Source organism: Giraffa tippelskirchi, chromosome 12 (assembly GCF_054371585.1).
Source record: "Giraffa tippelskirchi isolate mGirTip1 chromosome 12, T2T-mGirTip1v1.2.pri, whole genome shotgun sequence".
Lineage (NCBI taxonomy): Eukaryota > Metazoa > Chordata > Mammalia > Artiodactyla > Giraffidae > Giraffa > Giraffa tippelskirchi.
The window spans coordinates 135,261,989-135,289,898 of NC_137286.1; the positions used below are offsets into that span (position 1 = coordinate 135,261,989).

At 39.9% G+C, this 27,910-nt stretch overlaps 1 protein-coding gene across 5 annotated transcripts in view; it reads right to left on the minus strand.

The window, feature by feature from the left end:
- LOC145530500 (ATP-binding cassette sub-family C member 4) overlaps nt 1-27,910 on the minus strand; it is a 184,821-nt gene that overhangs the window by 24,653 nt on the left and 132,258 nt on the right. For 4 of the 5 annotated variants that reach the window (XM_081551978.1, XM_081551977.1, XM_081551975.1 and 1 more), the window contains 6 exons: nt 13,212-13,362; nt 11,688-11,807; nt 10,374-10,484; nt 9,285-9,385; nt 8,066-8,257; nt 2,576-2,731 (listed from right to left, as the gene is read on the minus strand). In XM_081551978.1, coding sequence (XP_081408104.1) covers nt 2,576-2,731; nt 8,066-8,257; nt 9,285-9,385; nt 10,374-10,484; nt 11,688-11,807; nt 13,212-13,362 — 831 coding nt within the window. The remainder of the gene's footprint in view (nt 1-2,575; nt 2,732-8,065; nt 8,258-9,284; nt 9,386-10,373; nt 10,485-11,687; nt 11,808-13,211; nt 13,363-27,910) is intronic. The other variant, XM_081551976.1, reaches the window with a different exon arrangement.

Below are 27,910 nucleotides of genomic sequence, written 5' to 3' on the forward strand. Positions count from 1 at the left end.
TTCTTCAGGTAAGGATACTGGGGTGGGTAGCCATTTCCTTCTCCAGGGGATCTTTCCAACCCAGGGATTGAACCCAGGTCTCCCGCATTGCTGGAAGATTCTTTACTATCTGAGCCACCAGGGAACCCCACATATTTTTAAAAAGTATTTATTTGTTTGGCTGCACCTGGTCTTTGTTATGGCATGTGGAACCTAGTTTCCTGAATGGGGATTGAACCTGAGCCCTCTCCACTGCGAGCAGAGTCTTAGCCACTGAACTACCTGGAAAGTCCTTAGTCATATCTTCACAACAAGTCTGTGTCACATTAGTTTCTAGACCTGGTTCAAGGACCAGGACGCTGGACCTCCAGACAACTGACTTCCTCAAGGCCCTACGGTCATATGAGACAGGAATTAAAAAGTGGCTCATGTTGACACTCAGTCTATGCTCTATCCCTGGCTGCCTCCTGAATAATCTCCTGGGACACTTGACACAAACATTCTCTTTTATCAAATAGCATTGCGCCTCAGAAACAAAGCCATAGAGAGTGAAAAAATCAAGTTCTGTGTTTACAATGGTTAGCGATGATTATCTACATGCATACAAAGCTTAGCACTGTTTTGTAAGCACGCTCCCTGGAGTGTGTACGCAGAGCATGCTCAGACGTAGGGTGGGAACTGATGGAACAGAACCAAAACCTGGTGATGTCAAGGGATGTTTAGTCTTTGCTCAGATGTGCTTCCAAAACATTACTGGCAGAGCCAAGAATCATCTAACGTTATTTCTTTATTTATAGAGTTCTTTTATGTACACAAGCATACAACCTTTTCTTATTAAGAAAAAGTAATACAGGGCACGTTTCTCAATCCTTTTATCCAAGGACATAAAAGTACTTTACAGACACACCCATTATTTCTTCGAACTAATCTCATTTGGCCCATTTCAGAGATGGGTAAAATCAAAACGTAAAAGTGGGAGTCTAGAAACATTTATTTTCTACATTAATCACCAAGTCAGCCACCAAGAACCAACTGCTCTAAGTACTTCAGGTAAGAATCCACCTGCCAATGCAGGAGACTTGAGAGATGCAGGTTCAATCTCTGGGTTGGGAAGATCCCTTGGAGGAGGGCATAGCAACACATTCCAGTATTCTTGTCCAGAATACCATAGACAGAGAAGCCTGGCAGGCTACAGTCCATAGCACTGCACAGAATTGAACATGACTGAAGCAACTTAGCATGCACACATACCAGCAATGCACAAGGATTCTAATTTCTGCACATCCTTGTAAACACTTTTTTTTTTTCCTTAAAAATAGTTGACATCTTTAGAGATGAGAGGTGGCATTTCACTGTGGTCTAAAAATAATATCTTGATTCCAAAAGTACTTATACTAATTCCACGTATTTTAGAGGACAGGGGTAGGGAGTAACAGTTGTACAGTCATAAGACACAAGTCCATGTTCTCCTTCCTCTGGGTGCCATGTTCTATATGCTTCCTAATAACATTTCAGAGCTCATTATACCCACATTCTAGGAAGCACATTAGCCTGGCTCTTAAACTCTCTTTTCTATGGTTTGTGTGGTTTCTAAAGGTATCTATTTTTCTCAGCATTCCTTGATGGTCAGATGATTGTAGAGAATTTTTTTAAAACACCAAAGATAAAAAAATAAAACCAGCAAGTTTATCATAGCAGAGGGCAGGATTAAAGATGAGGGCACAGGGTCTATGTTGTCCTTGGCTACATACATGGAGGGTAGTAACTGCTCAATAAACATCATCTGCATTATTTTAAGTGGATGAAACGTAGAAATGACAAGAGCTTCTACTGTGCAAATAATCAAGCACTCTTTAAAAACCATACATATTTAAGATGTTAAAAAAAAAAGGAAGAATCATAAACCAGGAAGAGATGGTTAATTCAATGCTCCACCATCACAGAGGCCATGCACTGGGCCTATATGAATTGATCCACACGCAATGACCTATTTAGTCCTCACAGCAGCTCGGGGAGCTGGTACTGTTAGCTGCCTTGTAAGGGAGAAGAGATGGAATTCCATGCCCTGTGCTTTTCCTCACTATTCTGTACTGCATGCCTGGTTAAAACATGTACTAATAGCTAATTTCTAAAACTCTGCCCTGCCCATCTATACACACTGTAATTCTCAAAGTCCTACACTTTCATAGAATGAAGACGTAGCTTATTTCCTATAGCAAAATTCCATCGTTAAGACACTTAAGATGCCTGTTTTCCTCGACGGAAACCTTTCATATGTTAAACAAACCATTTATAATTGTGTTCTCAGAATTATGTGGTTATCAGTGGACAAAATACTAGTACTTGAAGAAGCTTAAATCCAGAAATCTTATCTGGAAAAGTTCTTAAATCACACACACACAAAAGAAACAAACTAACAATACAAAGAAACCTGATACCTGAGAAAAGTATCTGTGAAAAAACCTGTACTTAAAAATATGCTCTACTGGGGGAAAAAGAATCAACACTTTCATCCAACTAAAAACCAAGAAATCAAAAGAAATTAAACTTAGATGGTGTATAAAAAGAACACGTGAAAATGCTCTGATGTGCATACCTGAGGTATAATTGACATTTTCTTCCTTAAATCATGAAGACCAATTTCGGTTGTCAAGATCTTATCAATCCAGATTTTACCTTCAGGCTCCGACAATCTAAAAAGGGCAGCGATGAGGGAACTTTTTCCAGCTCCTGTTCTTCCCACAATGCCAACCTGTAAAGAGATCCAGGAGGGATTAAGAACTAACAATATACAACAAACCTGGGAAAAACCCTAGTTGTTGAAGATGAATTTCAAAAGTTCTACTGAGCGTAGTCTCTCAAGTTCCTCAACTGTGGCACTGTTGAAATTTGGGGTCAGGTAATTCTCTGCTGGGGAAGGGAAGCTGTCCAGAGAATTGCAGGATGGATACCAGTAGCCATGGGGTCTATTCACTCAATGACAGAAGCACACGCCAGATGGTGGAAACCAAAAATGACAGACATTGACAAATGTGCCATGGTTAAGACCCCTGGTTCGAAGAACAGTATCAGTCCACAATCAGTAAAAAGTCAGAAGCATTTCAAGTGTTCCATTAGAATTCAACTTCTACATTAGTTGTATTCCTAGATATTTTGAACATTGAGAATTATGTGAGCAATTTGGCAGATACGTCAACAAGTCAAGTCAGAAGTCTTACATACAAATATTCAGATTTCCAGATTTCCTTCAGTTAAGAGGAAGTATCCTTTGGTAGACAAACTCAATCACTTGCAGATAATAAATACCTTACTAATGATTTGTCTTGAAAGGAAACATCTTAAAATTTTAAAATGCAAGTCTCAGTGTCTTAAAAGGCAGTAGCCAGGTAGACAAAACACACAGAATGAGGTCAGAAAAAACAACAACACAAACAACACTTTCTATTTATATGGGACCTTTCATCTCAGCACTTCAAAAGACATTTTACAAACCAATTAATACTTATAATTAAACCCTGGAAAGATACATGTCAAGTATCAGCCAAGTTATTAAAATCTAAGCAGAGAGAAATTAAGTGCATTAATAATAAGATCAAAGATTCAATACAATGCACGTAAAACACAGATCGGGAGAAGGCAGTGGCACCCCACTCCAGTACTCTTGCCTGGAAAATCCCATGGACGGAGGAGCCTGGTAGGCTACAGTCCATGGGGTCGCTAAGAGTCGGACACGGCTGAGCGACTTCACTTTCACTTTTCCCTTTCATGCACTGGAGAAGGAAATGGCAACCCACTCCAGTATTCTTGCCTGGAGAATCCTAGGGACGGCGGAGCCTGGTGGGCTGCCGTCTATGGGGTCGCACAGAGTCGGACACGACTAAAGCGACTTAGCAGCAGCAGCAGCGGCAAAATACAGATCACGAGTAAAACTTTATTGTAAAAACTGGTTAGTTGTCCGAATTCAAACATGTATGCAGAAATTGGTCTTTTTTACCAATTAGGTGGCCAACTACAAATTCCCTGGTGGGGCATATGATATGCTTTCATGTGTACTAAGTCACTTCAGCCGTGTCTGACCCTCTGTAGCCCGCCAGGCTCCTCTGTCCATGGGATTCTCCAGGCAAGAATACTGGAGTGGATTGCCATTTCCTCCTCCAGGGGATCTTCCCAACCCAGGGATCGAACCAGCATCTCTTCATTTCTATCACTGACACTATCACTGACAGGTGGATTCTTCACAACTAGCGCCACCTGGGAAGTCCATAGCCAAGCCCAGAGGGCATAGCCAGCACCAGCCACTTGTGACCAGCAGTGCTCCCCTCTGCGGGCTTCTGAAGTTGGCTTTATTGACGTTTGTGTTTTATCTTCATCATCATGTCCCTCACCACCAAGCTCACACTCACACAGAGGGCGACGTGCTTTTCAGTCACTTATAAATAAACTTTAAAAACAGAGAAGAACCAAACCACTCTGAGCACTGATTATACTATGGTAACTTGATTTATTTTCTCATTAAATAATTCCAAAGTTTCAAACCGTAGTCTGTAAAGACAATAATTCAATTTCAAAAATTTAACTTTAGACACATTAACAGAAAGAAAAGTGGCTTTTCTTTGTACCTATTTTGTACGATATGATAAATCCTGATTTATATAATATAGATGGGACACTTCCTGCATCTGGCAAGTCCTAGAGTATATATATATATATATATATGGGTCCTGTGTTTTGTGTACATGTAGATTTCGAACATATTGGGAATTTCATTCCAGACCACCACCAATAATGAAAATATCAAAAAATAACTCAAGTCATATGGATATTTTTCCTCCTCTAAATAATGTTAACCATCACCTGACCCCTTCTTCAGGTTGGGGTAACTTCAAGAATACTGAATACAGGTCACCATGATAAATATAATTATAATGAAAAGGTTTGAAGTATTGCAGGAATTACCAAAATGTGACAGATATATGAAGTGAGTAAATACTATAGGAAAAATGGTGTTGGTGCTCACGCTCAATGCAGGGTTGCCACAAACATTCAATTTGCGAAAAAACAGAAATCCCCAAAGAAACAGCACTTTGAAACAATAAAACCAGGTATGCCCCCTTTCTGGGTGTTTTAATATGTAAACCAACACACAACACGATACAGGTGAGAACTGTGTCTCTGAAAATGTTTGTACACTTCTATGCTACTCATATTGGTGGTGGTTTAGTCGCTAAGTTGTGTTCGCCTGCTGTGACCTCATGGACTGTAGCCTGCCAGACTCCTCTGACCATGGGATTCTCCAGGCAAGAACACTGGAGTGGGTTGCCATTTCTTTCTCCAGGGGATTTTCCCAACACAGGGATCGAACCTGGGTCTCCTGCATTCCAGGCAGCTTCCTTACTGACTCACCAGGGAAGCCCATGCTATCAATCAGCTATACTGAAACTGATGCATCTGTGTAACCTGGGATATTTGTAGACTTTGAGTAAATGGCCAAGATATGGCAGGGGCACTGAGGGCTGCTCAGGGCCATAGGAATGCAACTTTAACACTCCAGTGAGGAGAGGTAAGAACAGAACAACTCAAATAAAACCCAGACCAGGCTACCTCTACCGTTCACTTATCAAAACTATCATCTGAAAGTCTCTCTCAGGTCACCAATGGGTTTTACAAGTTGCCCAAGGAGAGTGCCACCAGTGTCACTGAAATTTACATTCCTGAAACCAAAGACATTCAGAGAAAATCTTTACAGAGGTCTTGCTCAAATGCAATGCTGAGAAAAGAGGGCTCTTTGGGCCTGAGACTCTGCATTTCTGAGAGGCTCCCAGGTGGTGTAGATGCTGCTGGCCCTGGCAACACAGTCTGAGTTGCAAGGAATTAGGAAGCTGGGACAATCTGGGAGTGAGGGGAGGGTTTGCTGAGGATATATTATGTAAAAAGGAGAAAAGGTAGGAAACTAATATTTTTGCACACTATAGCAAGGTCTAGTAAGCATCTGTAAAAATGTATTATCCAAGTAATAGCTCTGAGCGAGAAAAAAATAACAAACCAAAATCAATCTACCTCTAGAGCTGGAAAACACTTTAAAATGGCCCAGTACTTTCTAAAATGATCAAATCAACCACAAAATCATCTAAATGAAAAATGCAGCCCGTGTTCAGAATCTACTCAGGAAGTCTACGGTGCTATTTACCTCATTTTGTTTCTTTATTTTTACTTGCTATTTCTTCTATGAATTAGAAACCAGCATAATGCCTATTAATTTTTCCCATTTACTTCTGGGAATCGGGACAGCAGAGAAAATGAGAGAAAGAGAAGTAAAGCCCCAGTTCTGCTGGGCTGGCTGACTCCCACATCCCCCCCACTGCCAGCTCTCAATCAAATCCAACACCAAAGGGGTGTCCTGGAGTGACGGGGGCTGGGACAGGTAAGCAGGAGAGGAAAGCTGGGATGTACACAGGTGGAGTGAAATGAATTCATGAACACACTGCCTGAGTGTCATCTCCAAACACAGTAATGAAGCTGACAGTGACACTGAGACCGAGACACAGATCAGAAGTCACATTACTGCAGTTTTTAATTCACTCTCCAGACTCAATTTTCCTACATACCTTTCAGAAGCTCGGACAGACCTACAGTTCGGGGATTTTAAGATGGATGACTGCACGTAGCTTATGTTCCTAAGCTGTAATGTAGTTTCTTAGATAATTCATATTTTATGGCTTTTGGGGGAACTTAAGATGGGTAAATTAACAAAATTATGTATACAACAGGAAATATGGTGGACACAATGTCTGCGAGCAAGCAAACCTCACTTCCTTCCCAACATACCAGCCAGCTTTTGCTGTGTGACTAACTGAAGCTTCTCCCTGCATATCATTTGGGCGTTAAATTGAATACTCTTTCACGTCACAAGGGTATCATTCATTAAATTACAGCTCCAGTCCACTAGATGGGTCTGTGGTGGGAAGAGTTTTAAAGAGCAGTTAAATACCAAGTATTTAACACGGTAGGTAATAGGTTATTTACGCAGTTGTGCTGTGTGTGTGTTTTGGTTACTGGTTGTTCACAACTATGTGTTACTCATGCACTTTCCCAGTGAGGAGTCTCTCAGCACACTCTGTGTGCCCTGAAAAATACAGTTTTGTGGGGGAATAGAGATTAAAATAAGATGCTCTCTGATTTTTAAGAAGCACTGGTGATCTGTGAAATACAGACCCCAAATTACAAAGCGTGTCAAAGATGCCATCAATTAACTGTGGTAAAGTACAGATAACGTAACACTTACCAACTTAGCCATTTTTACGTGGACAGTTTAGTGGTAAGCACATTCACTTTGTTGTCCCTCACGAACATGTTCTCCCTTGTAAAACTGAAACTCTGTATGCATTATACAGCAACAACCAATTCCCCTCGCTCAGGTTATGGCAACCACCATCCGATTTTCTTTCGTTATGGATCTGACTACTCTAGGAAATCTCACGTAAGTGGAATCCTACAGTACTGGTGCCTCTTGTATCTGCCTTATAGCATTTAACCTGATGTCCTTAGATCAGAATTTTCTTCCTTTTTTTTCAGGCTGAATAATGTTTCACTGTGAGGATATACCACATTTGTTTATCCATTCATCTGTCACTTTCTTTAGATATAAGATATTGAGGAAGAATTGAGCGTCCTGCAGAAGCAGATGCGCTAGAGGCAGCTCAGAAAATGAGATGTTCACCGGCCAGGTGACGAGGGGAAGGGTCTCTTAGGCAGAGGCCAGCACGTGCAATGGGAGCTGGGAGGACACCAAGCTTCGGCAGAACCTGCAGACGACCCGAGTGCAGGGAGTACGTGAACATCAGAACCTGAAGCTAGAGGGGCAGGTGGGGCACCAGGTAGGCAGGAAAGAGGTTCCTACCACCACGTCCATTCTCACTAAGTCTCTTTTCCAGCAGCCTTCCCTGGTTCCGACTGACAGACTGATCTAATCTTCACAAACACAGGATGAAAAGAGTTCTCCCTGACACAGAGCTCAGGAAGCCAATAGCAGATGCGGGGCTAAGTGTTCAGAGGTAAACTATGAACGAAGGAAGTGGCTGCAACAAACCTTTTCTCTGGATTTAATGAGTGCTGTCAGGTGCTTCAATACCAGAGGCCCATCCAGGCTGTATGAGAAGTTCACGTTGTCAAAGATGACCACGCCTTCATGGGGCCAGGATGGCAGTGGGCGTTTCTGGTATTCCCAGGGCGCTTCTTTTTCCAGATCTGTATACTCGATCACCCTTTCTACTGAAATCATCTGAAACACAGGACATCACACGAGTTAGGAACAGAGGGTCTTCTTAATGGATGTCAGATTATGAATGAAACTTCTGCTTTTGTATCTTTATATCTGCATTTCTATAGTTAAGAATACCTCAGGTCTTAGAATCTACAAAAGACAGAAGTACTAGTTTAAAGAGCATACTGATGATGTGTAACTTCTTCATTGTCTTGTAACACATTCATTATGGCTACTATGTTCAACATTATATCAAGACTAAATGACCTAGAGAAACTGGATACCCTAAGTGATCCAATTTTCATATATAAGTTTTTAAAAATAGAAAACCTTGTCAATGAAAACAGTATGTACGGACAGAAATCATTACTAATATTTTGCTACAGAAGGATCATCTGTTACAGATGAATAGAACTGGATGGTCACTACATCTCATTTTAATAATTAGCTACTTTCTACTCTATTAGAGAGTGAAATAGACAAATTTCAGTTTCATCATTTTTCTCTCTTTAGGAGAAAATGAAAATATTCAAAAAAAGAGGCAATTTACATATTGACTAAGGCCTCCTAAACAAACATAACTTGACACCTTTGATAGCACCTTCTAAAAGAAGGGCCATCAGTAAGTTCAGGCATTCAGCACATACAAAGAGACATTCTAAAATGGGGATGGTGGGGAATAATTAAATTAATTGAACAAATAAACCTCAAAATACTAAACTCTTAAACTATTAAGTAACAAATGTAAACAAGCCTCTAAGAAATAAGCTGTATCTTCTGCAGGATGTCAGAAACTCCCTCCTACAGAGGCATGCATTAAATTTGAAGACAGCTTGTGATGAATATAAAACCAGCTGACGTGGCATATATAAGACTGAGAAAAGATGTATATATTTTATTTTAAATAAATGTTAAACAGATGCTGGAAGGATCTAACAAACCCTGTTAGCTATGATGTAAAAAATAGTTTTAAGAGTGTTTTTTTAACATAATAATTGCCTTTATGTCATTTAACGTTAAGGAAAAGGCTAAAAGGTAACATCACCATATTTTCAACTTCGGCACTTTGCCTGACGCACCACTGGAACATCCCCATGAGCGTGAGGGCATAGGACAGCGCCAGGCCGACCTGCCCGGCGTCCAGAGCTAGATGAGGAAGAAGGAAGGAAACACTTCAGTCCCACTGTTAACCCTGAGCTGGGCTCCTTCTGTCACTGCACCTGGTCTTCTCTATAATATTTAAATCACTGGCACATAGATAGTGTTACTTATACTTTTACTAACTGTTGATAGAGACCATGAAAGAAAAGTAAAAAAAAAAAAAAAAAAAAAGAAGGGAAAAAACAACCACTATGAACACAGAAAACTATTAAAAGAGCTTATTAATCCTGACAGGGTTGACATACTCTTGACAGTTATGATGTAGGGAAGGAAACACGTCATCATGCAGACTTTCGTCACTATGGTTTCAAGGATCATCATGTAATTTCACTTTTTACGTGCAACGCAGCCACAGTTGGAAACCACGAAAAACAAGTAAATTGGTTCCTAAGAACCAGTGCTTTTAAATCTAAAATACTGCTCTCGTTGTTCCATTATTAAACCCAATGATTCAGGTGTTGTTACTATGGAACAGTAATTCACAATAGGGATGGTGAATGCATGCCATTCACACCAATACCACCCGCTCATCTGGTACCCACACAGCAGTGAGGATGGTGTTCTTTCCTACAGAGAATGTTTCTCACTGCAGTACACCAGGCATCTCTAACCAAGAGATCCAAGCAGCCCTAAAGCCACAAGCTGGACAAAATGCTTAACAGCAAACTTGTTTCTCTCCTCCCAACCTAAAACGCTATCAGTAATGTTCAGAAGGTCAGTTACTAGGCTGACCTCATCCCACTAAAGAAAGATTAAAGGGACCAAAGAATACATCAAGAAGTCTCATCAAAAGCCTCATCAAGACACAAATGGACTCCTCTACAGGGGCCACACTGCAGAATCACATGGTGCAAATACTTTAACACAATTCATTAGAATGAAATGGTATATTAGACAAAGGGGCAAGAAGGTAAATTAATAACTGCAAATGAAGCTGTAACTGTAATCATACTACAAACAGTGATACACTTACTTTTCGCCAGAATCAGGGACCCAAAGGCAACAACAATAACAAACATAGCACAGATGGCATCCAGACGCACAGCGAACCATCGGGACGTCGTCAGAAACAAGAACCAAGCCTCTGGATTTGAGGACAGAAATAAGCAGAATGAATAAGCAGAGATATCATGTAGGCTGCTTTGAATTGGGATGGGGTCTTCTGCGCAGGTGAACTACAGAAGATTTTTACACAAATTAGGACAGCAAAGTTATAGGCTCAAGCACCTTGAGGATTGCAACAAGCTATGTTCTGACATGACAATGTATGGGAACATAGGAATCACTCCAGGAGCCTTGTGGGAAGCAGGCACTGGAAACTTCAAGCCACAGGTTATAAAGAGAAATATGATCCTAATAATTAACATACAAAAATGGTCTCATCATTGTGTGTCTCATGGTACTGGGCTCAAAGTGAGGCTTATCCTCTCACTAAGTTGACTGTTTCCAAGTCTATGATGGCACAGAGCATACCCTGCACTGTTTTCAGTACCGTCTGCACTTACTACAGGGCCCCACATAGTGTTAATTCTTAGGAGCCAGTATTTGAAGGACCAGATAACAGTATCTGCATGTGGCTTTCCAAATGTCATTTTATCAGTTGGACCAGGATTTTATTAATGTAGAGGAAATTTTGGGTGCCATATCTGATAATGGGGAAATTATTTTCCTTAATGCTCTGAAAGGATGAGATGCTTAGATAGCATCACCAACTCAATGGACATGAGTTTGAGCAAACTCCGGGAGACAGTGGAGGACAGGGAAGCCTGGCGTGCTGCAGTCCATGGGGTCGCAAAGAGTCAGACACGAATGACCAAATACAACATGCTCTGAAAAGAGTCAGCAAACTAACAGGCTGTGGGCCAAGAATGGACACAGCTTGCTTTTTTAAATAAAAGTTTTTTTGGGCGATAGTCACAGCCATTTGTTGATGTATTCTTTTTGCCTGCCTTAGCGCTGTAATAGCAAAGCTGAGCAGTTGCAACAGAGACAGTGTGTGTTTTGTTTTTAAGTTTGTTGACACCCTTCTTAAAGGGCTAAAGCCATAGGATGTCGTAACAGTTGGACAATGCAAGGCAGTAAGAGGAAGAAAAGCAGGGGTGTGACAGGGGAAGAGGGGAGCACACATGGGGTGCTGAGAGGAAGGGATGGGGGAGGCAGGTTTACAAAGGAGGACGCGGGGCAGCCTAGAGAGAGGTGTGGGCCAGCAAGGCCACCTGAGGGGAAGGTCAGGCCTCAGAAGGCAGCATATCCCACCCTTTGCAATCATTTCCAGAATCCTACAGACCTGAATGCAAGTCCTGGTGTGAGTCGAACAGCTCCTGAAACCTCTGTTCGGCTTTGTAGGCCCGGATGGTCCAGAGCCCTTGGAGAGAAGACGATAAGTGGGAAAACACTGGGCTCCGTGCTGGGGAAGCAGACACAGACACACGACAGAGAAAGTCAGGGAGGCTGGATGTGAGGAAACCCACTGCTTCCTGTGCTTGGCCGGTCATTCATCTTGCCAAGGGGCACACCCAGGGCTTCTTGGCAACTGCCTGGCAAAGCGCCTTATGTGACCCTGAAACTCCTCTTCATCCCAGGCTTCACTTTCACGACCGGCATATAACAAATCCCCTTCAAAGTCATCTTTGACCAAATTCAATTCAGACCTGTATTTAGACAATGCATTTCTGTACTAACTCATTCATCAACGTCCCCCTCAATCTTGCCTCCCTCCCTATTCTTCCCTGACATCCCTCCAGGTAGAAGCTATAATTCACTAATTTTTAAACTTAATTCTCCATAAGAGTCCTCACCACACTGAATTTTGATGAGCTTTGTGTGGTCACCACCATAAGATTAGAAACGTAAGGGCTGGCACAGGACAGGGGTGAGATAAGTGAGGTGAGCGGACAGTTTGCCATCTCTCAGCATCATCCCTGCACCTGCAACAGGAGTCTCTGGGCAGGTCACAGAGAACCTGGTACTGCACTGCCCTTGTGACCGCAGGACCTGCGCAATTAAGGCATCTTCCGCTCTGGGAAATTGATGGGTGTTCTTATAACTGCCCCGCTGGATACCGGAGGAATCTGGAGGTCACTGTAGCATGTGACACTCACATCACCCTTGTAGAATCTGACAGTGGCCTCAGTGGCCATTCTGAGTGATTTCATGTAGGTTTGGGCCTGGTGGCACATCACTGGCCACTTGCTTCCTGCCATCTTTTCAAAGAGCCCAGTGACCACGAGCACCATGGTCAGGATCCTGACCATCAGGGACAGGCTGCAGGCTGCCGGGCAGTGAGGACCACTTATGGTTCTCATTCCCATCATGAACAAGGCTGTAAGCTGGTTTTTTTCATAGGTAGACTATATAACCTGTGACCTCTGTCAGGGATGAGGGATAACCTGTGTTGTATTAATATCAGCAGGGCATCACTTTGTTACCTGTGCATCTCCTGAAAAAGATTATTACTTCTAACATGATGTAATATTTTCCTTTTTAGAAAAATGATGCAATGTTTTCCTTCTACTGAGTGGCGGGTCTATGTTAGGAAGTATGTGATAAGCAAGAAAAAATTGGTCCCTATCCTCACGGTGCTCACATTTGTTCTCCTTGTGCTATAATGCAAAGCTGCAACTTACACACTACCAGCTCCATGTGCCTTAAGGGCCACACTGACTCATAAGGCCCCTAATATGCAATTACCAAATGTAGACTTGGTGAGAAATTCCAAGACAGAATCTGCAGGATTTCAGGGTTCTTGTTAATTATTATAAATGGAAGTCAGTCTGCACTGACATCCCAACGTGAGAGCCCTGGTACTCACTTGTAGATTCCAGGCGTTTGACATCTCGCGATGTTTCTAAGAAATATCGCCGGAGAAAAAAGAAAATGATGCCAAGGGGAACCAGGGGTATGGCAATCCAAGGAATCACTGCCACTGCCACGCCCACCACACCAACCACTTGTAGAAACGTCTGAAAGAGAAAATATAGATAGATACAGGGGCCTGTTTATCCAGCATTCTCCTAAAAAATAAAATTTAACGGGTTGTTTTGTTAGGATTAAACTCCTTTTCCTCAAAGGACATGTTGGAAAGAGATGGTCCTCGTGGTGTTAATTGCACACTTACCATGTGCTAAACACTGGGCTACATCTGAAGTTTCTAGGTATAAGCTCTTTTGATCCACTAAAGAGCCCAAAAGCGCAGCAGTACCATTTGGAAACGATGAGAATATCTGAGGCTCAGAAAACAGAAGCTGAATCCCAAACTATCATGAGACAGTCAGCTGTCATCCTATCTATCACAGATGAGGAAACCAGAAGCCTCAGCTATACTCGAAGGGATAAAGAAATGGTTGTTTACAAAATCTGAGTTTAGACAAGGAAAAAACATTCAAATATTGACTTTTGAAAGTTAGAATTCTTCTTTCTTGGTTTTCTGTCTGTAGTGACTGTTTACTGAGTGCTAACTGTACATAGGTCTGTATATTCAAAGCTTCACATGTATTAACTCACAACTCATCACAGTAACCATACTGAGTAACAGCATTATTTCATTTTATAGATGGAGAGCAAAATCAACTTGATGCCAAATAAAAAGCATAAGTCACAGAGCCAGGGGGAGTCCGGGCGTGAGTCACTGTGATAAATTTAATCTTCCCCCAAACCTACAGCCTGATAGCTCAGTTGGTAAAGAATCCACCTGCAATGCAGAAGACCCCGGTTCAATTCCTGGGTCAAGAAGATCTGCTGGAGAAGGGATAGGCTACCCACTCCAGTATTCTTGGGCTTCCCTTGTGGCTCAGCTGGTAGAAGAATCTGCCTGCAATGCAGGAGACCTGGTTTAATCCCTGGGTTGGGAAGATCCCCTGGAGAAGGGAAAGGCTACCCACTCCAGTATTCTGGCCTGGAGAATTCTATGGACTAAGTCCATGAGGTTGCAAAGAGTTGGGACACGACTGAACGACTTCACAAACCTACAGCCAACTTTCTACCATTATGCTAAAGATTCAAAGTGTCCATTTCAAACAATTATTCGACCCAGTTTTTCACCTGAGAGAATATGGTCATTGTGGACAATGAGGAGTGATTCTTTTCTTTGCCGCCAGTGACAACCTACACCTGGAAAGCAAAATCCATTACCCGGGTATCGTGCCATCTCAGACAGAGTTTGGGGCTAACCTTCTCAAATACTACCAGGAAGGGTAAGACATTCCAACACTCTTAATCTGAGCAAAAACTGAGACATACCAACCACATAAAAACACGGTGATGGGAATTAAATGAGATAATGTTTATAAAGTGCTTACCTTTTCATATGTAACAAATATAAATTCTAACTTCCTTCATTGTGTACTAGAGGTAAGGAACCAGGAGAGAGGGGGATGGTGTGTTAATAGATTAACGGGCCCAAAGAATCTTAAGAATCTCATGTAGCCGGACCCTGAGAGTAAATGCACTGTAAAGACAGAAACCGCTTCGTACTACCCAAGGACACATCAGAGCACTTGCAGAGCACTTCCTAAATGGAATGATGACTGTGGCTTTTCTCTGGCCACAGAGAATATCGAACGTGAGGTCTATTTTGTTTAAAGAGGCACATTTCCCAATAATATGACGGCTAAACCTCATGCCTACTATAATTTCTGTCCTGTCTGTATTTCCAACTAGGGGCCTTCCCAAGACTGATAACCTTAGGGAAATGGAGGCAAGCCAACATTTTTTTTTTTTTTTTTGAGATGTAACGTTTCTTATTCCATATCTTCTCTCTCTTTCAAGCTTTTGTGTGAAGACTTAACTGTTATAAAACTGCTAAGCATTTACGGGAGACCAAGGGAAAAAGTGGTGCGCTTATGAATCAAAATGAATGACATTTTCTATTCCACGCAGTATGAATTGGTAGTTGATATTAAGGAAGAAAGCTAGAATTTGCAAACTTGTGAATCCCATGAAAGTCAACTGTGTCCACCCCCAGGTCAGCCGTCTTGGAGCAGGCAGCCTGGTTAGGGTATCAAGGTGACTAAGACTGAGGACCCTGTCACCACCACCTGTAGAAGGGAAATCTGATGGGCACCTCTGGACAGCAGCTGTCTCTGACAGAAACACAGTGGCATCTAAATAAATTGTTAACTAAGTATACAAACACAGCAAAGAAAGGGAAAAAAAGTAATGCTTTCTGAAAAATGTTAATGGCTTTGTGTAAAAAACCATTCAAAAAATGTGAAAACTAAGATAACTGCTTTATTCCTAGTGCACATGGCAAATTTTCTCATAACCCTGAAGAAATTCCACCATTTCCTAGATACAGTTGACGAACAAGTAAGTGGTGGTGATTACCTCACCCTCCAAATTACCAATAATAGATAATTCATAAGGCTTGCCGTGGGTGCCACCTCTCCAGTATTTTACAGGTATTATATAATTTCATTCTCATATCAAATCTGAATAGGAGATTCCTGTTTAAAAAGCTCAGCAAGGTTTAGTAATTTGCTCAAAGTCAGAGAATTCATTCATTTTGACTCCAAGCCTGTCCTTTTAATTTCTGCCTGCTATGGCATCCCATATACAGATAAAATTCATAATAAAAGGTTTAGATCTAAATATCTTCCCCTTTTATATTTTCTCCCGTTTATCTGCATTTTGTATTTGTGTTGAATTTCTTAGGGTTACACGGGTCTCTTCCATGCAGGGACCAGTCCATGTTTCCTAGTTAATTAGGGCATCAGAGCCTGCTCACCTCAAACAGCAGACAGATCAGGAAAAGGTCTTAAAAATGAATGCTACACATTTTAATAAATACATATTTATTAAACTACTTACATATTTTAATAAACACTGTTTAAATAAGAAAAGTTTCATACGCATAAAAAACAACCTGACTTAATTGTCATAAATACATAAACCCCAAGAACACAAAATGAGACTAAGTTTTATAAGTTCAATATATACATTTGGATTAAAGTTTCCCCTGGAATTCTCTATGTCTACAATTAACACTATATTCTGATATTGCAGATTTAACATATTCCTTTCACAAGCACAGTTTTAAATATGAGGGCCTGTTTGCCTGTTTAGCATTTAAATTCCAAATTGCTTACAGTCCTGTAGGAATTCCTAGGTATCTACCCACATTTTACTTTCAACTTAATTCCACGGGATTCTATTCCTGCTAGGCTTTGTGAAGCTTGTGCCAAAGAACATGTTTTCTATAAACAGCAGTAAAAATGTATTCTTCTTATTTTATGCAAATAAATATGTCATCCATACTTTTGGCTCACTCCATGCTTATTTGAACTCTCTCGCTCATGCTCATATTAGGCACAATGTGAAATATGTATTTAATCATAAAGTCACTTAATAAGTAGACATTACTTTTATTATCTGTGTACAGTATTAAAAAATAAAATCAGGATCATTAAGACTGCTAACACCTCAGAAGACTCTCACACCTTTGAATTTTCCTATCAGATTCTTAAGAATTTTGTTCCAAATTGTGATAAGTACAAATCGTCCTCACTGCCTTAAACTTCCACTGATTTATATGGAAGATACGACTCAAATGCCATAAACAAGATTCATCTCTTGGCACAAGTTTCTTCTGATTTAGGGAAAGAAACAAATGCTGCCGAGTTTTGATCAGTAAGGTGTCTGCTGACGTGGGTGTAGGAGTGATTCTATTTCCTCTGGAAACATATGAGATAAAAAAATTACCTTTCAATGAAATGACTATCTCATCAATTGTGCTGCTAGGCTAACACAAGATTCTTGTTTTAAAATCTTGAACAGGCTACACAAAGCTCTCCAAGTATTAAGAAATAAAATGTAATTTCTATGAATCAATAGTCAGTACCCTTTAAACACAGGATAAATATTAGTAAAGGGAAAAACGAGGAAAGAAAGCTCTTCAGTGTAAGATTTGAAATCTAATACTGACCTAGAGTTAATACTGAGTCTGCAGGTGTTAAGTGGATATGGTATCTTGAATGTTGACAGGAGTTTAGAGACCAGCTCTGGTTTGGTTCCAGACCCTTCGTTTATCACCTGTTTCTCCTGACCTCACCCAACCCAATTAATTCTGTTAAATCAGAAAATAATGGGAAGTTGGTGTGTCTTACCTGTATGATGAGATCCATACACGCTCTAGTTTAATTAAGTTTTCTAAATGTGTGCTGTCCTTAGGATTCATTAACCATCCCTTTCATCCCTAATTTGACTGCCTCAGATCTTTTCTAAGGCATCCACCCTGGCTGCGAAACCTGTGTAATTCTTCAGTTAGCCCTTAATCCTGAATCACAGCTAGCTCCACTGAAGAGTCAGCGGTGAGATTTGGTTTACAGTTCCTGAACCAACACAACAGAAACCGTTAGGAAAACATAGTGCACTTTTCCCTTCCTTTGTGTTCAGCAAATCTCAATGATCAATAGCTTCCTGTCTAACCTTTCTCAGGGTCTGAGCTTATTATGAAATTCAAGACACAGAGTCCATCTATTTGCTGTTTTAAAAAGGGCCACCTTAACAGAACTACTGAAGCCCACATGCCCTGAAGCCTGAGCTCCACAAAAAAGGAAAACCACGACAACAGGAAGCCTGCACGCTGCAATTAGAGAGTAGCCCCTGCTCATCGCAACCAGAGAAAAGCCAGCACAGCAACGAAGACTCAGCACAGCTAAAAATAAAATAATTTAAAAATCTGAGTCAGTTATAATGAGGTGGATAAACCTAGAGCCTATTATACAGAGTGAAGTAACTCAGAAAGAGAAGGATAAATATCATATACTAATGCATATATACGGAATCTAGAAAAACTGTACTGAATAATTTTTTGCAGGGCAGCAATGGAGAAACAGACATGGAGAATAGACTTATGGACATGGGGAGAGGGGAGGAGAGGGTGAGATGTATGGAGGGAGTAACATGGAAACTTACATTACCATATATAAAACAGACAGCCAATGGGAATTTGCTGTGTGTCTCAGGAAACTCAAACAGGGGCTCTGTATCAACCTAGAGGGGTGGGATGGGGAGGGAGATGGGAAGGAGGTTCAAAAGGGAGGGGATATATGTATACCCATGGCTGATTCACGTGAAGTTTGACAGAAAACAACAAAATTCTGTAAAGCAATTATCCTTCAATTAAAAAATAAATAAATTTATAAAAAATAAATAAAATAATTAAAAAATTAAAAGGCACACCTTAATAACCCACATAAAAGTGGAAATAAAATGTCGAACAAGGCACCGCATGAAAAAACTAAATAAAAGAAAGCTGGAATATCTATCTAACATGAAGTTAGGATGCACTGCTAGAAATAAAGGAAAACATTTCCTAAGAATAAAGGGTCAAAACAACAATTTTGTAAAGCAATTCTCCTTCAATTAAAAGATAAATAAATTTAAAAAAATTATGAAGGGTCAATTTTATCCAATAGATTTTTTTAAAATCCAAATTTATATGCTCCTAATAACATAGCTCAATAATGTATAAGGCAAAATCTGACAAAGCTTAGTAGAGATACACAATGCCATACCCACAGTAGAAGATTTAAATTCACCTACCTCAAAAACTGAACTAATAGGATAAACAATTAAAAAAAAAAATGGAGATATAAAATATTTTTAAAACATCATTAACAAACATGACCTAATCAAGAAATATACAGTAAGGTAGTCATTTGATGTTCTTTGCAATTATATATCCTGTACTATAAAGCAAGTATCAACAAAGTTTAACAGACAGAAAGAGTACAGAATATATTCTGACCTAAGTGGATTTAACAAGAAATTAGTAACGAAAAGGTAACTACTATATCATTAAATATTTGGAAGTTTAGTAACACATTTGGAAGTATCATCTAATTCAAAATTGCAATAAAATTAAAGTATTCTGACATAAAAGAAAATAAAAATCCACAGATATTAAAATTTGAAGGCTGCAACTAAGGCTGTGCTTAGATGCTGTGTATTTTTCCCCCTCCACACACAAAAAGACGTTAGGCCCAGAGAGCTTCACAAGTAGATTGTGAAAAAAGTTTTACCAAATTCATCCAGGGAATTTGAGTCCAGCATTATCATAATATAAAAACCAGACAAAGACATTAAAAGAGACAAAAATTATAATCCAAACTGTCTTAAGAACACTAAAGGACACACCAATAAACTGAATCTAACAACACAAAAAAGTAATATTTCACAATCAAACTTGGCTAGGTAAGTCAGAAATCCACAAGGCTGGTTGTTACAAGCGATAGGCTGGAACTTTTGGGCAGGAGCCAATACTGTTCACATAGGCAGAATTTCTTTTTATTCACAGAAGCCTTAGCTCTTAAGCCCTTTCAACAGACTGAATTAGGCCCACCAAGACTATCTAAGATAGGATTCCTTACTTAAGTCAACTGATTATGCACTTTAATCATTTTTACAAAATATCTACACAGTAACAGCTTGACTACTTTTTGACTGAGTAACTGCTGAATGCTGCCTGGCCAAACTGACACATAAACTGTCCCTGGCAGCTTAGTGGTTAGGATTCCAGACTTTCACTGCCACGGCCTGGGGTTCAATCCCAGGTCAGGGAACTGAGAGTCCCACAAGCTTCAGGTAAGGCAAAAAATGAAAAAAAGAAAATACATTTACAAAAAGATATATTTCTCATGTATTTTATGAGGTCTGCATATCTTTGATGCCAAAAACTGGCAAAACATTCCAAGAAAAGTATAAACCAATATAACTCATGAAGAAATGAAAATATTGACAAAATATTAACAAATTGCATACAGTGATATGTAAAGAAAAAAATACGTTCCACATTATGACCAGCTGTAGTTTATTTAAGCAATATAAGGTTAATTTAACCTGCAAATATCACTTGGTGTAATTTATCACATTTAAAGATTAATGGTGAATAATCATATGATTATCTCAACAAATGTAGAAAAAATACTGGTCAAATTTCAAGACCTTGTCTTGATTTTTTAAAACAGTAAAATTCTCAGGAATTTAGGAATTAAGGGAAATATTCAATCTACCTAAAAAACTGTAGTTAACATTATTCATGATGGAAAAATATTGAAATAGTTTTGCCTTAATAGTACAAGAATTTCTTATCACTCTTCAACATTTTACTCAAACCTCTAGCCACAGCAAGGAAATAAAACTAATAAATATTGTAAGTGAAGAAGTAAAACTGACATGATTGTGGATATAGAAAATTCTACATAATTAGAAAAACCAAGCCCAAGAAATGCAAAGTAGATTCACAAACAAATCATTATATTTCTATATATTAGCAACAAGAAAGTAGAAAGTGATCTTAAAAACAATTCCATAAATATAGTTGAAAGACATCAAATATTCAGGAATGAAGTCAAAGTATTATAAGACTTCTATAAAAACTAAAAATCACTTCTAAAATTAAAGATGACCTCAGTAAGTCAAATATATAACTGACCTCAGACACTCCTCAAATTGACCTATAGATAAAAGGAAATATTAATCAAAATTCCAGAAGGCTTTCTTTGAAAACAAATTAAAAGGCTTCTAAAATTTATACAGAAAAGTAAGTGATCTAGAATGATCAAAACAATGTTGAAGAAGTATTGAGTTAGAGGAATTAAACCAGAGGATGTCAAAGTCTTACTAACACATACAGTAACTAAGACCTTGGTATTGGTAGAAGGATAAACAAATCAGTGGAACAAAATAAAATATACCAAATAAATAAAGTATACAAACTCAGACTTGACTACATAGACTCAAATGATTTTGAATCAGGTGCCAATTCAATCCATAAAGGTGCTGTAAATAAATGTGGCTAGCATAACTGGAAAAAAAATGACCAGTAAGCATGCATGAAAAAGAACTCTATCATTAATCATCAGGAAAATGCAAATTGATACCACAATGACAGTAGTCAGGCACAGGAAGACTAGACACAAAGCCTGATAAGACTATGTGCTGCAAAAGTCGCAAAGGTGTGGAACAACCAGAACTCCCATATATTGCTGGTGGGTGTGTAAAATGGTGCAACAATCTTGAAAAGTTTTATGGTAATTTTAAGTTAACAAATGCTTACCTTATGACCGAGCAATTCCACCCATACATACACATTCAATTGAGAGGAATGATAACCTATGGCCATATAAACACTTCTTAGAGAAGGTTCCCTGCTAAAAGCTACAAACAACACAAATGTCCATAGACTAGAGAATGGATACATAAATTGTGGTATCTTCATACAATAGAATGACTCAGAAAGGAATAAGAAAGAAAAGAACCACTGAAACATGCCACAACATGGGTAGGTCTTGAAAATCTTGAAAACATGTTAAGCAAAAGAAGGCAGCGCAGGAAAACCTGTACTGTGTTGACTCCATTTATTTTAGGAGCACAAAAACAGGAAAACTGACCAAGGTGACGGCAATCTAGCAGCACTGTCGGGGTGTGGAAATTTACTCTGGAGGGGCAGGGGAGATTTTCCGAGGTGATGAGAACGCTCTAAATCTGGTTTTGTATGCTAATCAAAGGAAGACTAAACCAACAGACCCAAAGGAAGAGTTGCAAGAAACAAACGCGTCCTGAAACTCACAAGCAGAGAACAACCACAAGATAGATTACAGTAAATCATGTTCCACAACAGACTGAAGCAATATATCCACACACAAAATGCTAAGTACAGGGTTTTAACAAAAATCAAGGAAGTTCTTCAGCACACCCGCTCTTCACTTTGTTAAGAAAACTCATTGGTAGACAGAATTGAAGAAATGTACCCAAGAATAGAATAGAGGACTTCCCTGGTGCAGTGGATAAGAATCAGCCTGTCAATGCATGGGTTCGATCCCTGGTCCGGGAAGATACCACACGCTAAGGAGCAAATAAGTCCAAGTGCCACAACTACTGAAGCCCTTATGCTCTACAGCATGAGAAACCTGTGCACCCCAACTGAAGAGCAGCCCCTGCTCGACGCGACTCAAGAAAACCTGTGCGCAGCGATGAAGAACCAGTCCAAACAAAAACAATTAAAAAAAAAACAGCATATGGCCCTCAACACAAGTAAGTATTTGCTGCTTGATCATTTCTAAATACACAAGATAGCAAGGAGAGAAAGTATTGTGAATGACAGCTGTAGTTTTCAAATGGACATCATCCAGTGATGCAATAATGTAAAATTTTATGCTCTGAACACCACCAGGAGGTTTGATAAAAATGGGGTCCTTATTTTTTTCTTTAGGTCTTAATTAGCTTCTTGTTAAACTATAAACATTATCACTGGAGCACACATGCTGCGACATACAAAATGCAACACTTGGTTGCCAGACTAAGAAGGTCCCCGCTGATTAACTGCCACCAGGCTGACGCTGATGGTGCTAAGTGTGCTAACTATTACGCAGGGAAAAAACCCAACCATCTCATCTTTCATTAATAAGAAAGGTAAACAGAGCACATGAGTGGGCTTCTGTGAAGTATATTAGCTTGATCTCAGAAACCCAAGGGTCAAGTGTTTGTAAATATTTCCAGTAACCAATATCATTGATTCTCCTTTCTATTAACAAGGAAACCCACTTTAACTTGGCAGTGTGCATAAATCTCTGGGACTAGCATTTTCAGGGAATATTCGATCCCTGCAAATTCCTAACTAAAATGCTTTTGTTGATTTTAAAAGCGTGAAAATGCTGTGACTCAGTTCAAATGAATGAGTTTACTTTTAAAGAGTCCGTAAAACAGAGATCTTTCAAACAGGGCAAGGCTGCCTAACTAACAATCTCTTTTGTCCAACCGGGATTTGAGGGAGGGGTTGGGGGAAGGGGTCAACACACCACAGAAAAGCTCAAAATGACAAAAGTCATTGTTCAGTGAAAGAGGCTGGAATGCTTTCTACACACTTTCCCTGACATCTCCACACAATGAAATGCAAGGGTCAGTGGTACTGAGACAAGTAAAAGCAGTTCCACTCTCTGCTTTTATAAAAGCAAGTGACCCAGCCTATTATGCTGAGTCTCAGGCTTTGTTCTCAATATCCAGATGCAGTGGCCTGTTCTTCTGCACTCTCCTCTCTGGAAAGAAATGACTGAGGACACCTCCTTCACTTTTTCTTTTTCTTGGGCATTTTCACTTCATAAAACTGCAGTCAGTGCGTTGTGTGTGTGCTGAGGAGGGAATGACACGGTCCCTGGTGGTCTCACCATGGCCAGCATTGGTGGCTCAAGAGGCCTCAGGATAAGCCCTTTGTGTCCATGAAAGGACGTGAAGAGTCAGTTATTTGAGCCCAGCCGAGCTGTTGTTATGGGGTTTTCTTGGGGGTTGGGGAGCGGCGGGGAGAATCAGGAGTGTAAGGAGGCCAGGTTTGGCAATTCAGCTTTCCTCAATAAATTACAGCATTTTGCTGCATGCAAGTTTGCATGCTCAGAGCAGTCTCCCAATTTTTTAATTAGTCTGCATAAATTCAAGCTTTACTAATATGCATAAATTCTTACTGGTCATTTCCACATATTTTGCTATTGGAGGACTTCTTGAAAGTGGTCCTTTTAATGGAAGTGAGTGTGTGCGAAAGTCACTCAGTCACATCCGACTCTTTGAGACCCCATAGACTATACAGTCCATGGAATTCTCCAGGCCAGAATACTGGAGTGGGTAGCCTTTCCCTTCTCCAGGGGATCTTCCCAACCCAAGGATCAAACCCAGGTCTTTAATGGAAAGAGTTCAGGAATAATTGAGATTCCTTACTACATGTTACCTGAGATCTTGAAACTTCAGAAATTCTGTGGAAATATTTAGCTCTATTCCCCACTGCCCCCCAACCCAATGAGCCTACATTAGAAAGTGTCCATTAGGGACTTTCCCGGTGGTCCAGTGGGGCTTTCCTAGTGACTCAACAGTAAAGAATTTGCCTGCAATGCAAGAGACCTGGGTTTATTCCCTAGGTCAGGAAGATGACCTGCAGAAGGGAATGGCTATCCACTCCTGTATTCTTGCCTGGAGAATTCCATGGACAGAGGAGCCTGAGGGGCGATACAATCCATGGGGTCGCAAAGAGTTGGACACAATTGAGCAGTTAACACTTCCTTTCACTTTGGTGGTCTAGTGGTTAAGATTCCTTGATTCCAATGCAGGGGGTATGGGTTTGATTCCTGATCAGGGCATTAAGATCCCACAGGCTTCGGAGTGAAGTCAAAAAGTTTAAAAATCCATTAAAATCTTCAGGGATTACAAACCTAGAAACATTGTGATACACATTCATGTGGTGATACACATGGGCCTAGAAACTGTGACAACTACTTTAGTGCAACATAATGCATTATTGGATTATTTTTCCTAATTAAAAATATATGTGGTATTTTAAAAAAACTAGCCATTATTTGTCACTTAACATGTAGTTAGATGTTACGCCAAGAATTTTATTGACTCCATTATGTCTACCGAACAAATTTTCTGAAGTTTGTCATGTTATCTCTATTTTACAGAGAAGGAAAGTACAGCTTTTGGGGACAGAGGGAGAGAGCTAGGATTCAAGACTGGAAAGGCAGACTGTGGGGTTCCCCACTCCAGTACTTCTTAAAGCTCTTGGCATCATGAATGATTACCAATTAACATAAAATCTGTATATGATTCAATAGCACACTTGACCCACACACCATGAAAACATCAAGTTTTTCCTAGAGATTGAAGAACTCTGCAAAAAAAATGTTCAGGGTTCTCACATCATCAGAATCACACTAAACAGACTTCGGCAACTGGGTTTTTTCATGCTGACTTCCTCTTCCTTTGTAATGAACAGTCAGTATCTATAATTTCACTGGACAGGTAAAGAATCAAACTAGCAGTGTACAAACCTGTGACTGCCCCTCTGTTAGGGTATGAGGATAACACTGCCATCACCTGAGGGGACAGACTGTACTGCAGCATAGAACCCCGATTAAGAACAGAGGGTTTTCATTAGCCACATGTGACATCATGATTTAGATGTTCCGAAGATGAACTTGGACCATCCAGTGCCTCTTTTTGTCTTCCCTATACTGTCAAAACCCCAACATTCTATCAACATTCCAAACCAAATTCCTGTGCTGATGACACAAGTCATCCTATGTTCTGACCCCCGCTTGGCCTCTCCATCTTTATCTCCTCCAATGACTGATCTCCAAGTTCACAATCCAGCTATTTACACTATGCCGGCCCCACCAACATCCTACACTCTCCTGGGCTCCCTGCTGTTTGTGCCTCCTCCATTCCTAAATGAGGTTCTGGAAGCCATTCCCAACTCCCCAGGCAGGGTTTCAGAAGATGCTCCCTTAACCGCTGCAATCTAAATAGCTGGCCAACACTAGATTAATTCAGAATCTTAATGTTTTGGTATAATTTATCAACGTGTATGGATATCAGGTCAGAGTTTCTCTGTATAAATCCTATCTGTAATGTATCATATCAAGAACGTATACAACAATTGTGAAACTCTCAGCACAGAATTCTCCTTTATTTCTCCAATTCATCCCTCACTCCCATGCATCTGCTGTCTCATTAACATATTTTCTATTCAGGCAAAGCCTTTATTAAGACCACCCAGAGTATCCAACCTGCCAGACAAACAACTCTTGTACTTGGAATTCACAATTTAACAGTTCAGATAAATACTGTCATCTATGAAATTCTAACAACCTGATATATTAGTCTGAATTTCACTGAAGAAAGTAAACTTGATTCCTAAATAAGCAAACATTCGGGCATTTGAGGAAAAAAACAAAGGTGTCTGCTAGTCTTAGAGAATTGTGGGCAGGTTAATCTATTCAACACAGTGTTCAAGAGGCAAAGACACAAGAAACAAAGAAATAAGACAAACCAGGTCTTTCATATAATTACAAAATAGTAAATTCTCTTTAGGGAGTGAGAAGGAATAAGACAAGAAAAAGTATATAGAATAAATACTTTAGAAGTAATAAAAATGAAAATTACCAAGTATCTTTCAAGGTTTACCAAATATACCCAAGGATGAGCAGAATCATCAAAAATGAGCTTGAACACACTTGGCACTAACTACATCCTTTAAAAAGAAAACTGAATAACCCGCTTCACACCCCTTGCCATACCTACTCTCAGCTGGTGACTGAAAGGAAAGACTGCTTCCCATTGGGCACTTGGCTTCCAGCCACACCTCCAACTCCACCATCCACAGGGGTCTCTTCTGGGATCAAAGGTCACCTCCTTGAAGCTCCACCCACCTCCTGACCCAGGACAAGGAACTGCCTCCAGCCCCCACATCCGGTTTGCCTTCCAGGACTTCCTTCTGCAAGTGAGAGACTGAGAGACTTCCCTTTCACTTTCACCTCCACCTGGAGGTCCAAAAACGTCAAGGAAGATCTGAGTGTGGAAATCACATTTGTCTCACACTGAAATAAAGCCATATCCATTCTCCTAAACAGTACACTCTCACAGTAATGCCTCAGACAGTACTGTACTTGATGATTGTCTGTCTCACCGTGGAAGGAAGATGGGAATTAGTTTCATTCACCTCCATGGCTCAGCTGGTAAAGAATCCGCCTGCAATGCGGGAGACCTGGGTTTGATCCCAAGGTTGGGAAGAGTCCCTGGAGAAGGGAAAGGCTACCCACTCCAGTATTCTGGCCTGGAGAATTCCATAGACTCTATAGTCCATGGGGTCGGAAAGAGTCGGACACGACTGAGCAACTTTCACTTCACTTCTTCCACATTCCAAGCCCTGCCTGTGCCTACCACATGGAACACACTCAGTGAGTGAAGACAAAGGTTTTACTTTTATCCCACATCTATAGCACATAGAAGTCCAATAAAAGACTGCTGAAAATGAACCAAAATGGAAGATATGTTGTAGGAAAGAAAAATGCTGAAAGAATTGAAAATTTTCACATCAGATATGTACTAGGAAGAACTCATTTTATGAAAGAAACTTCAGGGTTTTCCATTATTATATATCTAGTTGCAAACAGAACAATACAAATACTGTTCAGTGCAAACTGAAGAATATAACTGCTCATCAAATGCTATAAATATACTGAATAATTGGAATGATTAACCATTATTGGAATTATTAATCACTAAGAATTATTTAACCCTAAATAAAACTAAAATTTAAAATTAAATACTACAGAAACATTGTAAATATTATGTATGTATGTACCATTATTAATTAAATTAATCACTGTTAAGAAAATGAGCGGCTTTATTTATGTTGCTAGTATTTACGCTGTGCCATTAAAAAAATCGGTCATACACTCAGAATGTGAATTTTAATGGACCAGTATTTTGTTTGTTTGTATTTATTCAAATTCAGTATATTTGGAAAGTCAAAGTCTTCTTCAAAGAATTCCTCCCATAATGAATTCTCTCACATGTGAGATATTTAGTTTTAATGAGGGAAGAACACCAAGTTCTGGCTTGATAAATGACTTGGTTTTTAAGAATACTGTTAGTACTCAAAGCTGTTATGATTTTTGAAAAAGCAAACAAACAAACGAGTTTCAACAGCACCTTGATAAATCAGATTCATGCTGCCAGCCACTG